Source organism: Gymnodraco acuticeps, unplaced genomic scaffold, assembly GCF_902827175.1.
Source record: "Gymnodraco acuticeps unplaced genomic scaffold, fGymAcu1.1, whole genome shotgun sequence".
Classification (NCBI taxonomy): domain Eukaryota; kingdom Metazoa; phylum Chordata; class Actinopteri; order Perciformes; family Bathydraconidae; genus Gymnodraco; species Gymnodraco acuticeps.
In genome coordinates this window covers 27,501-39,467 of record NW_022991046.1, presented here as the reverse complement: position 1 = coordinate 39,467, position 11,967 = coordinate 27,501, and the positions used below count along the sequence as shown (strand labels likewise).

At 40.2% G+C, this 11,967-nt stretch overlaps 1 protein-coding gene across 1 annotated transcript in view; it reads left to right on the top strand.

Annotated features, from left to right (window-relative positions):
- The first annotated feature begins 6,208 nt into the window (after positions 1-6,208).
- Positions 6,209-11,967, top strand: part of LOC117559851 (solute carrier family 41 member 1-like) — a 28,736-nt gene continuing 22,977 nt past the window's right edge. Inside the window, 5 exon segments of the mRNA XM_034236557.1 lie at positions 6,209-7,337; positions 7,339-7,513; positions 8,193-8,300; positions 10,580-10,651; positions 11,869-11,967. The exon segment at positions 11,869-11,967 is cut by the window's right edge and continues 46 nt beyond it. Of these exon segments, the coding sequence (XP_034092448.1) occupies positions 7,309-7,337; positions 7,339-7,513; positions 8,193-8,300; positions 10,580-10,651; positions 11,869-11,967 (483 nt within the window). The 5' untranslated portion in view covers positions 6,209-7,308.

Here is an 11,967-nt window from a genome sequence, read left to right as displayed (position 1 = left end):
CTCGTACTGCTGATACTGTAGCAAGTTAGATTAAAATGCAGTCAAAATGAAAACAGCAATTTTGATTTCAGAGGTTTATTGAAGTCTGCCAGCTGATTGGTTGGATTCAGATAAATGGAGCATGAATGAAAACAGCAATTTTGTATGCTATCTGTTTAAATAATTGAATAAATAATTATATTAATACATGTGTGTATTTTGCATTTGTATCCTGTTTTTACACATAGTCAATCTAAGGGCAACACATGACTTTGTTTGTGTGTACATACAAATATATGTACTGAGAATATTTGGTACATATTTGACGTGTCTCAAACAGCTACAATTATATTTTCATTCATCACAGGTTAAAGTATATCATAATTCTGACAATTGCAATCAGTATATATATTTCAATTTGTTCTGGAATGAAACAGGAAACAAATACACATTTCTGAAATATAAATTGTGACACTGCCCCAGGAAAGTTAATGATCCAGTTCATTGTTCATCAGTTGTCTGAGTGTGATATACAGGTTAACAGTTTCAAACACATCATTTGTTAATTTCAGATTATACTCTGACATTAGATCCACACAGATATGGAACACATCTTCATCACATGGGAAGTCCTTGAACACACACTCATCAAGACAGACTTGAACTTTCTCCAGGTCCACGTGGTGCAAACAATCTCTGCCTCCATACAGATGAGGGACTGCATGCAATATGGAGGGACGTCCATGGGGTGATCGTGAGTTATGGACTTGACGGACTCTGTGATTGTTCCAAGTCAATACAACCTCATTAAGTTCTTCCTCGGAGGCAAATAATATTCAGTCAAATAGAATGTATAAAAATACTGGGCAGTGGTGATTACTGCCTTAGTCAAGTATACTCCTGACCCATGGTTTGTTATATTTGTGAGATGTGTCTTCTAGTTGTACTATGGTAGGTTGGCACAATCATATTAATAACTGTAAAATGTAAATTGCAGCAGTGCAACTAATGTTATATCTTAACAGCTATAAAAATGTGGTGGATAAACCCGAAAATAAACCCTACTTATTTGACACAGCTACTCTGAATACCCACATATTTTTGTTAGCCAGAAACAATAACTTATTATTCACTCTCTCCACGGAAAACAGGCAATTTCTATTTTACACATGGTCATTTGTGGCTCTTTAAAAATATTCACCACATTCAACATTTATTTATTTCATAATGTGACAAGTACCTGTATTATTTGTAGAAAGCAGAACTGGATCAAGGACTTGTCCAAGAAGTTGTCTGAGAAGTAGCCATCTACACTCAGTTTGTCAAAAAGGTCCATCCAAAACTGGACACACTCACTTCGCAAGGTCAGCCACCATCGTTCAATACGTTGGTTTCCAGTGCTTGGACCAAAGGTTACATTGTCTGTTTCAGCTTGGTTCTCAGAAAAATGCAAAAACTGCTGCATTTCAGCCATATGGCCATTTTCTGTTCCTAAATCAAGTCTGAGTCTGGCAGGGCACCCACCAGCATTGATAACAGCATCAATAAAGTAGCCAGCGATGATCTTCGGGTCTTTGTTTGTTTTGTAAGCTTCAAGCCATATCATCTTTCTGGAAAACCCGTCAATGCATCCACTGATTGCAATTCCAAATGGCTTAAGCTTGTCGTAACCATCAATGTGCCATACATAGTTTGGACCACAGCTGTGGTAGATGCGCCTTCGCAGTCTGTTTCTTGACCTCAGATCAACACCTTAACCATCCAATAACTGTAGCAGTATTCGCACTGTTTCTCTGTCAGTCACAATTCCATGTAACCAACATTTTTGGTGCATCCATCTGTAACCATGACACTGACCAGATGTTTCCAGTTGCTGTTCAATGAAGGTTGCCACCTCAGCCACATCGGTTTTATTCTTTCGACGCCAGAGCTGCTTCTTGCTTAAAATCCTTTCAAGGGTGCGTTTGCTTAGTACAACTCCATGTGAATCAGCAAGCAAATTAAGTATTTCATCTGTTGTAAATCCACGTTTAAAGTAGTCCTCAATGTATTCACAATCCATTTCCGTATCAAGATAAATAGGAGAATTCGAGCCAAAGAGCTGCTAGTTTGTCTGTTGTGACAAAGTGTCTCTTTTTATCTCATAATTATGACTTTTTATCTCATTATTATGACTTTTTATCTCATAATTAAGACTTTTTTATCTCATAATTATGACTTTTCATGGGGATTTTATTTTTTTCAAGTGGCGGAAATGGGCTTCCATAGTATATCATAATTTTACTTTATATTTTAAGTAACATTTTGTTATTTTTGTACAGGAATTTTTTTTTTATTGCCCATCAACAAATCACAAAATTAGCATATGTTAGCTAGTGCAACATTTCATGGCATTTCCCTGGTGCATTGTTAAAGGTCGAAAAATAAACTGGATTAATGAGGTGGTAGAGGTGAGTAAGAATGGCTTTATACAACTTCACAACTATGCCCTCTGTCTTCTGTTGAAATAATCATTTTTAAAGCTATGTTTTGGCAGAACTAAAGAGAGCAACTATTAGCTAACGTTAGCACTAAGCTAGTTACAACAGAGCAAGTGTGTTTAGCTACTTGTCTTGCTTGTTAAGAGTTTCTAAGTAATCAGAGGTGATGAAGAAGAGTGGATAAGAATGACATTATACAACTTCACAACTATAACTTCTATGTTCTCCTGAAATAATCCTTTTTTTAAAGCTATGTTTTACGAATACCAAAGCATTCCTGTCAGCTAACGTTAGCGCTAAGCTAATTAGCCCACAACTGTGCAGTGTGGACGTGTGTTCAGTTACTACTTGTCATTGCTTGTCAATATGTTTTAAGTGTATTAGGCCTACAAGTGGTGAAGGACTGCAAACTTAGGCTGTAGAAATTCCTCTTTTATTAAGCTTTCAATGTCAGTGTTTTTTTTTTAACATAGTTTTTTGAACTGCTAATAACGACTTAAAACGTGCATTTCGTTTAACAAGGATGTTTCACAATTTAAACATACTTTCTTCTATCTTTCTTTAAGAGTTTATTTTCTACTGTAGAAACAGCAACATGTAAACCATGTGTCCTAAAAAAGAATGATGTTATGATACAATTTAACTCTATTCTCTAATTTGGGTACGAGGGACACAAATCTTATCCCAGATTACAGTCACAGTTTTAAACAAGCAGTTAACGTTATATATTGAAACAAGACAAATAAATGGTTATGTAGATCATGGTTTGTCTTTCAAATAATACATATGTCATGTTATGCATGTTACATACGTACATATAAAATAAATTGGTATTGGTTTGCCCAGGTACCCAGATGTCCTGTGTTTGTTTGTCCCACCCATCAATGACCTCCTCCGTAATTGAATTTCCTCTGAATACAATTTGAAATCTATTTGTGTAGCAGATCAAAAACAAATGTAATCTAGAAAATACATTTCCCTGAAAACCTGATTAACAATGTATCTTTGTCGTATGGGAACGTCATTTAGGAGACTAATGGAAAGCTCCTTAGAAGAGGACCCTCTCCCCGAAGGTCTTGTTCTCAGGTAACTAAAACAACATTTCTGAGTTACAGGTAGGTGTACACAAATGAAAACACGGCCCAGTTATGAATATTACATTTCAACTCTTTCATTCTGATCCTGAATTTATATCAGTGATCAACAGAGATTGTCGTAGCTTCCTTCCTTGTTTTTCCACCAAGCCACTAGACGCCTTAAACAGACAGTTCTAACTTGTTTCTTTCCTTAAAGTACTCAGTTTGAAGTGTTGCTTGGCCTCCGATGGTTTAGAAGATGTTGCGATGTGTTTGCTCAAAATAAAGTAACAAACTTTTGCACATGCAACAAAGAAAAATAGGCCTTTACAATATTCAAAAGAAATAGGCAAAACTCAAATAAAACAACACGACTTAGGTATTCTTTCTTTCTTGATAACTTCACAACTTAAAGGGTACTTGTACGGTTTGTATGTACGGTTACGAGTACGATTGAGTACGTTAAAACTGTTCCTCGTCGGCGTCTCTCAACAGGTTGCCCATCACTGTGGCGTTAGCACAGGCGCCGTGGGAATTGTAGTCCTTTATAGTGCGTTGACTACAGACGTCACAATTAGGTGGCCTTTCTTATAAAATCAAAAATACTGGCTCTAACAGAGATGATAGTATTTGTCTTTGACCCAGGAAACAGATAGACAGGGCAGTGTGACAGAAAGAAAGACAAACAGTAATGGGCTCTTCTAGTTGGCAGCAGTCTGCTTTGAACGAGGACAGAAAGAGCAGAGCAGGATGTAAGCTCTAGTTGTCCTGACAGGATGGAGGAGGAGAAGCTGCACAGTTCCTCCAGAGAGTCGACCAGGCTCATATGTCTCCAGGTGTTTCCTGTCTACCTGCTGGCCGGGCTGGGCATGGTGATGGCCGGCCTGCTGCTGGACAGGGTGCAGGTCAGTGACACCAAAACTCGCTGAATACAGATCAAATGTATTCTGCAGGACTGATTCAATTATTTTATTCCGTTGTTAATCCTGGTTTATTGGCGAAATTATAGGCAAGGCAAGGGACGTTTATTTATATGGCACCTTTAAACACAAGGCAATTCAAAGTGCTTTACAAAAATGAAAGACATTAAGAGCATTAAGAAACTTATTATAAAATGGCATTTAAAAACACTCATTCAAAAGCAAAGATAATAAAACATGAATAACAGGTACATGGATAAAAGTTACAGTGCAGTGTAAGATGTGAATAGTTCAATTAAAAGCAGCGACAAAAAGAAAAGTCTTCAGCCTGGATTTAAAAGTAGTCAGAGTTGCAGCCGACCTGCAGGTTTCTGGGAGTTTGTTCCAGATGTTTGGAGCATAATGAACTTCTCCATGTTTAGTTCTGACTCTGGGGACAGAAAGCTGACCAGAAGACCTGAGAGATCTGGATGGTTCATCATTTAGCAGGAGATACCAGGAAAAGTAACCTAATCTGTCCATCCATGTATTCCTCTCTCCATGTGTCTCTGATGTGAACAGATTGGGCTGGTGGAGGATTGGGTTTAAGGGTCACTTTGACCTTTAAAAGTGACCCTGCCCCATGGGAACAAACACATGTATAAGGTTTAGCTAGACATGAGTGTACAGGTTAGTTTAGGCTTAGTATGCAACCACCACTATGTCTGTGGAGCCTACTGTGTTTATTATCAGCAGCCAAAGAGTTGGTTCAGAATTACTTTGACAAAAGCTGTCGGGATAAATCTAGGTTATGTAAAAAAGGGGACATTATAGAGCAAGGCATTTAGAAATGATCTGATTTACTATTAATACAATAAGATGAAATAGTACTTTGCTGTAAATTGCTACAGGAATGAGTCCTACAACCGAAAAAGTCATATATTTTACACAATTTACTATTTTATTTAGATTAAGATTTCACTTTTTGTTTATTAGTATAAGTACTAAGACAACGAAATGTAGTTTACATTCAACCAGAAGTGCAAAACATTAGTAAAGTGCATAGTGATCTTAAGTATAGTGTAAATACACACACAATTTATAATGTTATCATTACTTACTTCTTTAATATTGCACACTGCATTATGCACTGATGAAAAATTAGGCTCACAATGATACAGAAGGCAAATCTGATTGACTTCTCACTGCTGCATTGAATCATCACTTATATTCAGGTGTGTTGACAGAAGCTGTAGCTACTACTGTAGTTGAGCCGAGGCCAATGCAGTCATGACACGAACGGTCAGGAAAGGTCCGATAATAAAACAAAGTTATTAGCACTGCAGAGCCATGACTGCCTGCCTGTCATCACCTCTCAATCTGTTTCTTTAGCTGTTTTTTGTTCTCTTTAAAAGGTGACAGCAGGTGCTCTTAAAGAAGAGGAAAGAATCCTCTCAATGTGTTCAAACACCAGAAACCCCCTCAGTCGTTTAGCAGCTGTTGCTTCACAATTGAAATGACAGCCAGAGGGCAGGAGGGGGAGCTGCAGAGAGTGCAGCACTTCATCCAAGTCATGTCTCAAGGACACTTTTCAGCTGAGTCACCGTCCTTGTGTGTGTGTGTGTGTGTGTGTGTGTGTGTGTGTGTAAGGACATGTTCCTACTATACATTCTGTACAGGTTTATGTGAACAAGGGGGTCAACAACTAGAACAAAGTGTCAGTACTTCATGTGTCTGCCTTATACACCTTAATAAGAGTACAGGTGTTAAGGGGTATTGATTTTCTTTGCAGATATTTGAATATGACAAAAACAGACAAATGACGTAATGAACTCGGATGAAAGTAAGTGTCTTTCCTCCCTCCAATCCCAGAGGAAACACTGTGTCCTTTGCAGCAGCATCGCCACGTTTTAATGGCAGGTACGACACCTGCTGCTGCTCAGTGCGTCACCCCCATTTAGTGGCGGACATTGAGAGGAGGAGCTTTCGAAGAGGAGGGAGAGTGAAACTGCAGTAAGCTCTGAAGTGATCTCACCAGGAGAAAAGAGGAACAACTGAATCACCAGCATCGTCCATCACAGAGCGCCGTCACGACACATCTGGAAATCAGAGGGAACCGTCCATCATCACAGAGTCCCTTAACACAATCTTGGAAGGACATCCTCTGATCAAAATGAGGAACGAGCTTCAGAGCCCTCAACGCCAAGAGCATTACCACAGTGGCGAGGAGAAAGAGAAGATGGCGTGGAGAGAAAAGGAGGACAATGATTGGCAGCACAGCAGGGCTGAGAAGAAGCTTCTGGCCTTCTGGATGTCCTTATCCCACAGGACCTGGAAACTCCTCAGACCCCGAGAGAGAGCCGGCTTCCAGAGATCCACCTCGGCCGCCCGGCTGCTGAAGAGCGAGGCATGAAGAGGGGGATAAGTGTGTGTGTGGCTGTAGTGTGTGTGTGTGTGTGTGTGTGTGTGTGTGTGTGTGTCTGTGTGTGTGTCTGTATGTGTGTGTGTGTGTGGAGGTCTGTCAGTAGCAGAGTGTCAGAAGAGGCCTCACAAACCTGCTGTCAAGTGGACCCATGTGTGTGTGTGTCTTAATGTGTGTGTGTGTGTGTGTGTGTTTTATTTGAAGTGGATGAAAGCAGCTTCCTCTGATTAGTCCACCATTTCGAAAATCAGTGCTGGAGTGACATCTGAAGGGCAAAACAAGCCGGTTGCGTTTTCATATCAAACTTCTGCAAGAAACCATCGGCTGTGACTCAAAAAAAGAAAGAAAAATCGACGTCTTGTCCGCGTTTCCACTTTCCAGGAGCCCTAATTCTAGGCACAGAAAAGTTGTACTTCCTTACTGGAGACTACAAAATAGGCAGTGATGGGGTAATGGGTTCAGCCATGGTGGTGACCCATCTCTCTGGAGCTGCGTTTCCAGGGGAAGAAGCTGAGGGGCTTCAGGTGTAAACAGACCCGCTCTGCACACGGTTTACTGTCCAAGAGCTCGTGGAGCATCACAGCCCAGATCCTGCTGCCCTACCTGGTGTCCGGGCTGGGCATGGTGGCCGCCGGGATAGTCATGGATGGAGTGCAAGTAAGGAGAAAAAAGTGTGGCAAAGTGCATGAGAGATAACTGTACGGATTGTACTGGTATAAGGCATCTTTTTTTGCTTTTTGTGCTAAGGTTTGATATGATTCGAAACACCTACTATCTAATAATTGAATGTAATGACTTATACTGTATCTGTGCAGACACTTCTAACCTCTTGGAAATACCTCAGACAGATCAAATTGTATAAGAGATATAAGGAAGTAGTTATCGAATCAATCAGAACTGCTTAAAACTGCTGCTTGGGAGTGTTAAGCCTTTTGGATCATGTGAACATCTATGATAGGGACTGTGTCTCAAACCCCCTGTTTTTTCCCTCGATAGCATTAATGTTCAAGACTAAATACTAGGCAACAATTAAGAGTACAACGCTTGCCTTTTTATTAACTTCAAACCAGTAAAAAAGCTACTGAAAAATTCTGTGTTCATGTTTAATCACAATGCTATGGGTTTGAAAATGATTGAAAAATAGGTTGTCTTGGAAGGTTCGTCGTGGTGGGTGTCACCAGCAAAACTGTATTGTACTAGAACCATTGACCTCCATTGTTTCAGGTTTAAAGAATATATTAAATAATTGTTATTGAGTTTAGTTTCACTGTGACGTATTTAAACAAGCTCATATGGCACAGGAAGTGCACTAAAAGCCCCCGGTGGTGTCTTTCAGCACTGGGAGGTGTTCAGGGAGATCTCCGAGGTGTTTATCTTGGTGCCGGCGCTGGTCGGGCTGAAGGGGAATCTGGAGATGACATTGGCATCCAGACTGTCAACAGCAGTGAGTGGAAACACACTCACAGAACACACACCGGCACGCAGGAGGAGATGATAACAACGGTTTCAAATGCAAAACGAAACTATCATATTCAATACATGCACATTTCGTCATTTTGCATTTTCGTTTTGAAACAAAGAGAGTCCTTGTTGATTTAATGTTGTTTTCTTACTTAATTTAATGGCCGTTTTTTATTCCAATCTTTTCAAATGTATTTGGTCGCTTTTCAAAACACTTGAATAACGTTGTGAATAAAAAGAAAACGACTTGGTTATGTCGAGGCAACAAAGCAACTTGGCTATGTTTAGGAAAACATTGTGATTGGTTTGAAATGATTACGTTTGTTACGTCAATTAAGTTACGTACGTAAGTTAAATAGTCGATGTACAGTCAACAGTTGACTTTCAGTTTCACTCGAGATGTGGCATTTGACCCACCCCTTCTAATAGACAATTATTTAACGAGCGTCTTCCTATTGCATCTCGCATTCTGACAGCAGGCATTTGACCTCGGGGTTTGGTCAGCATAGTATATAGAGATAAGATGGCGCCTGTTTTTCTAAGGATCTCCATTGGCAGCGTTAAGAGATGACCCCCTTCTGACTTCTGAATATGCTTAAAGCAAGATAGTAAACCTTCAGATAACGATGGGACTAAACATGCCATGTGTCAGAGGCCTTATGGAGCCTGCTTCTCTGCAAGAAACATAACTGGTTAAGTTTTGCTGATGGAACGTTGCATTACCGGCTTTCTCTTGGTAAAAAGAGCAGTGCGGGAGACTTCAGAGTTCGTTCGAGCAGAGGCTGTGTCGCTAAATGCTAGAGAAAGAAGCAGGTATTGCCTAAAACGAGACATATTTCGGATATGTCTCCATTAAGTCTAAGAAGGTTGCTGTGAGAGTCTAATATTGCTCGCTTTGAAATATAACAAAAATGGAAAGAAAGCAAGTCACTGTGAAATTGGCATAGACATGTCACGCAAAATGTCCTTGAGAAGGGGCGTGCTATTTACAATAAACACCTTCCCAAAAGATTACATTGGAAAAACATAAGATTTAGGGAGCTAGTGATGTAACTTCCACATCTATTGGTAACATTTCATCCTCAGCGAGAAACCCCCTGATCACATCCTCAGTGATAATTGCGATGTACACTCTCGACCAGTGTTGTGCTAGTTACTGAAAACCAGTAACTAGTTACCATTACTAGTTACTTCATGTCAAAAGTAACTCAGTTACTTTACTAGTTACGTACAAAAAAAGTAATGCGTTACTGTGAAAAGTAACGTTTTTGTTAGTTACAAAAATGGCTCCCATTAATGCCCTTATAGCCTTCATTTGAGTACTGTTATTGCATTGGATAATAATACAATCTGTTGATCAACTTGACATGCATTATATGCAATCTGGATTGCATCGATATTAGCTGGCTTTCCATTTTTGTATATTCTTTCTCCAGGTAGTTAGAAAAAGTTTTCCGTCCCATATGCCGTGTGCCGCCCGGACATGCTATCATGCTAACTAGCTCCCTGAAAGCGGGTGACTCCACTGTAGCAATAGCCTGCATGTGTTCTACAACATACCGTGCAATGGCTTTATCGACTTTTCCCTGGCCAGCAGTCCCTCGGTTAAAATCCAGCCGCTGTTGCTTAGGTGGAGGTGGAGTGGCGTCGGCTGAGTCTCTGTGGTCTTAGCTACTAGCTTCGTCCCAGCATGTTGTTTTTGCAGATGTTTTAAGAGATTTGAATGACTGGTTTGGGCAGTAGATAGGATCTTTGACCCGCCAAGACACAAATTACATTTAACAGAAACGTTATTTTCTTTGTGCTCGACAAAAGTGAAATAGTGAGAATATCTCCAGGTGGAGAAACTAGACTTGAGCTCCGCCGCCGCCGCCATGATAGTCTTGTTAGTAAACAACACAAACACGCCCACAGCCCGTCTCCGCATGTGACACAGGAAGTATCTAAGTACATTTACTCAAGTACTTAGGTACAGTTCTCATCTCTGTTCGCCTGGCTGTTGACTATATAAAAAAACTAACGCAGTAACGGAGTAACGCACCATGTAGTAACGGTAACGGAGTTACTGAATTTAAAAAGTAATGCGTTAGAGTACTAGTTACTGCCCAAAAAAAATTCGTTACAGTAACAGGTTACTTTGTCCCAACACTGCTCTCGACCAATCAGGGCATTTGTCAGGGTAATTGTGCTATGATGTTGAAGTAGTGAGAGTTCAATGTGCACGGTGAACTTGTGATTACGTGAACCTGTTTGTATTCGCAGGCGAACACTGGGCAGCTGGACGAGGCTCAGCAGCAGTGGAGGATGGTGCTCTGTAACCTGGCTCTCATTCAGGTGACACACACACACACACACACACACACACACACACACACACACACACACACACACACACACACACACACACACACACACACACACACACACACACACACACACACACACACACACACACACACACACACACTCTGCTGGCTTCTAGACAATTCAATTTAATTCAGGAAGGTTTGCCGGTGCGATAACATCGTCCTCGAACTTCACTTTTCCTCTCAGACAATTACACTCATGATAACAGATTGTTTTCCAAATGGAGATATCAAAGTTCAAAGGGGTTTATTGTCATATGCACAGTGTAGTTATGAAAACATAAATATATAAGACATGAAACAAATAAAAAAACTATAAAAATAGTACAAGAGAATGATGCAAGACTATTGTGCAGGTAATGCAGGAGAAGTTATAGTATCTACAAGTAAATAGAATAAGATAAGCTTAATGTAAATTGAAATACTGTACTGTCTGCTATAGTACTGCTAATACTGCTGGTTGTATAATAGATACATATATGATACCAAGCTCTCGCCTCAAAACCATGGGTGCTCGAGCTTTCAGCTGCTCGGCTCCCAGACTCTGGAGCTCCCTGCCTCGACACATCCGACAGTCTGATTCCATAACAACATTCAAAACCCAACTCAAAACCCAGCTGTTCAAACTGGCATTTTCTTTATAATCTGTACCCTGTGTCCCTTTGTGTCCTTCTGTAGTCCATGTCCTGTTGTTTGTTTTACCCCGGCTGATACTTCACTAAATCCACTGTTTTAATTTGTAAGGTAAAATTGTAAATGTAAATCTGTAACCCTGTAAGTTGTCCTTGGGTGTTATGAAAGGCGCCCCCCAAAATAAATGTATTATTATTATTATTATTATGAGATGCAAACAGATATGTAACTGTAAGGGAATTTTTTTTGTATCCTAATTACGTAATCCATGTAATCTGTTACTCCCCAAACCTGCATATAACAATATATAAACTGTATGCTATGGATCAATGAGTGGTAATGCAGGTAATTGAATGCTGTACTGTGTAATAAAATACTCCTTGTTGTAATAATAGATCAATATGTCGAGGTGCAAACAGATATGCAACTGTAAGGGAATACAGTTACTTTTTACGTAATCCCGTTACATGTAATCCGTTACTCCAAACGTTTGCATATAACGAAATAAACTGTATGCTATGGATCAACGAACGGTCTGTCCTTCTTACCCAGGTCCAGGCTACAGTGGTGGGCTTCCTGGCGGCCATTGCTGCCGTGTGTCTGGGGGCTTTGACCCGTGGGGGTGTGGACGTGACTCAGGCTGCGGTCCTC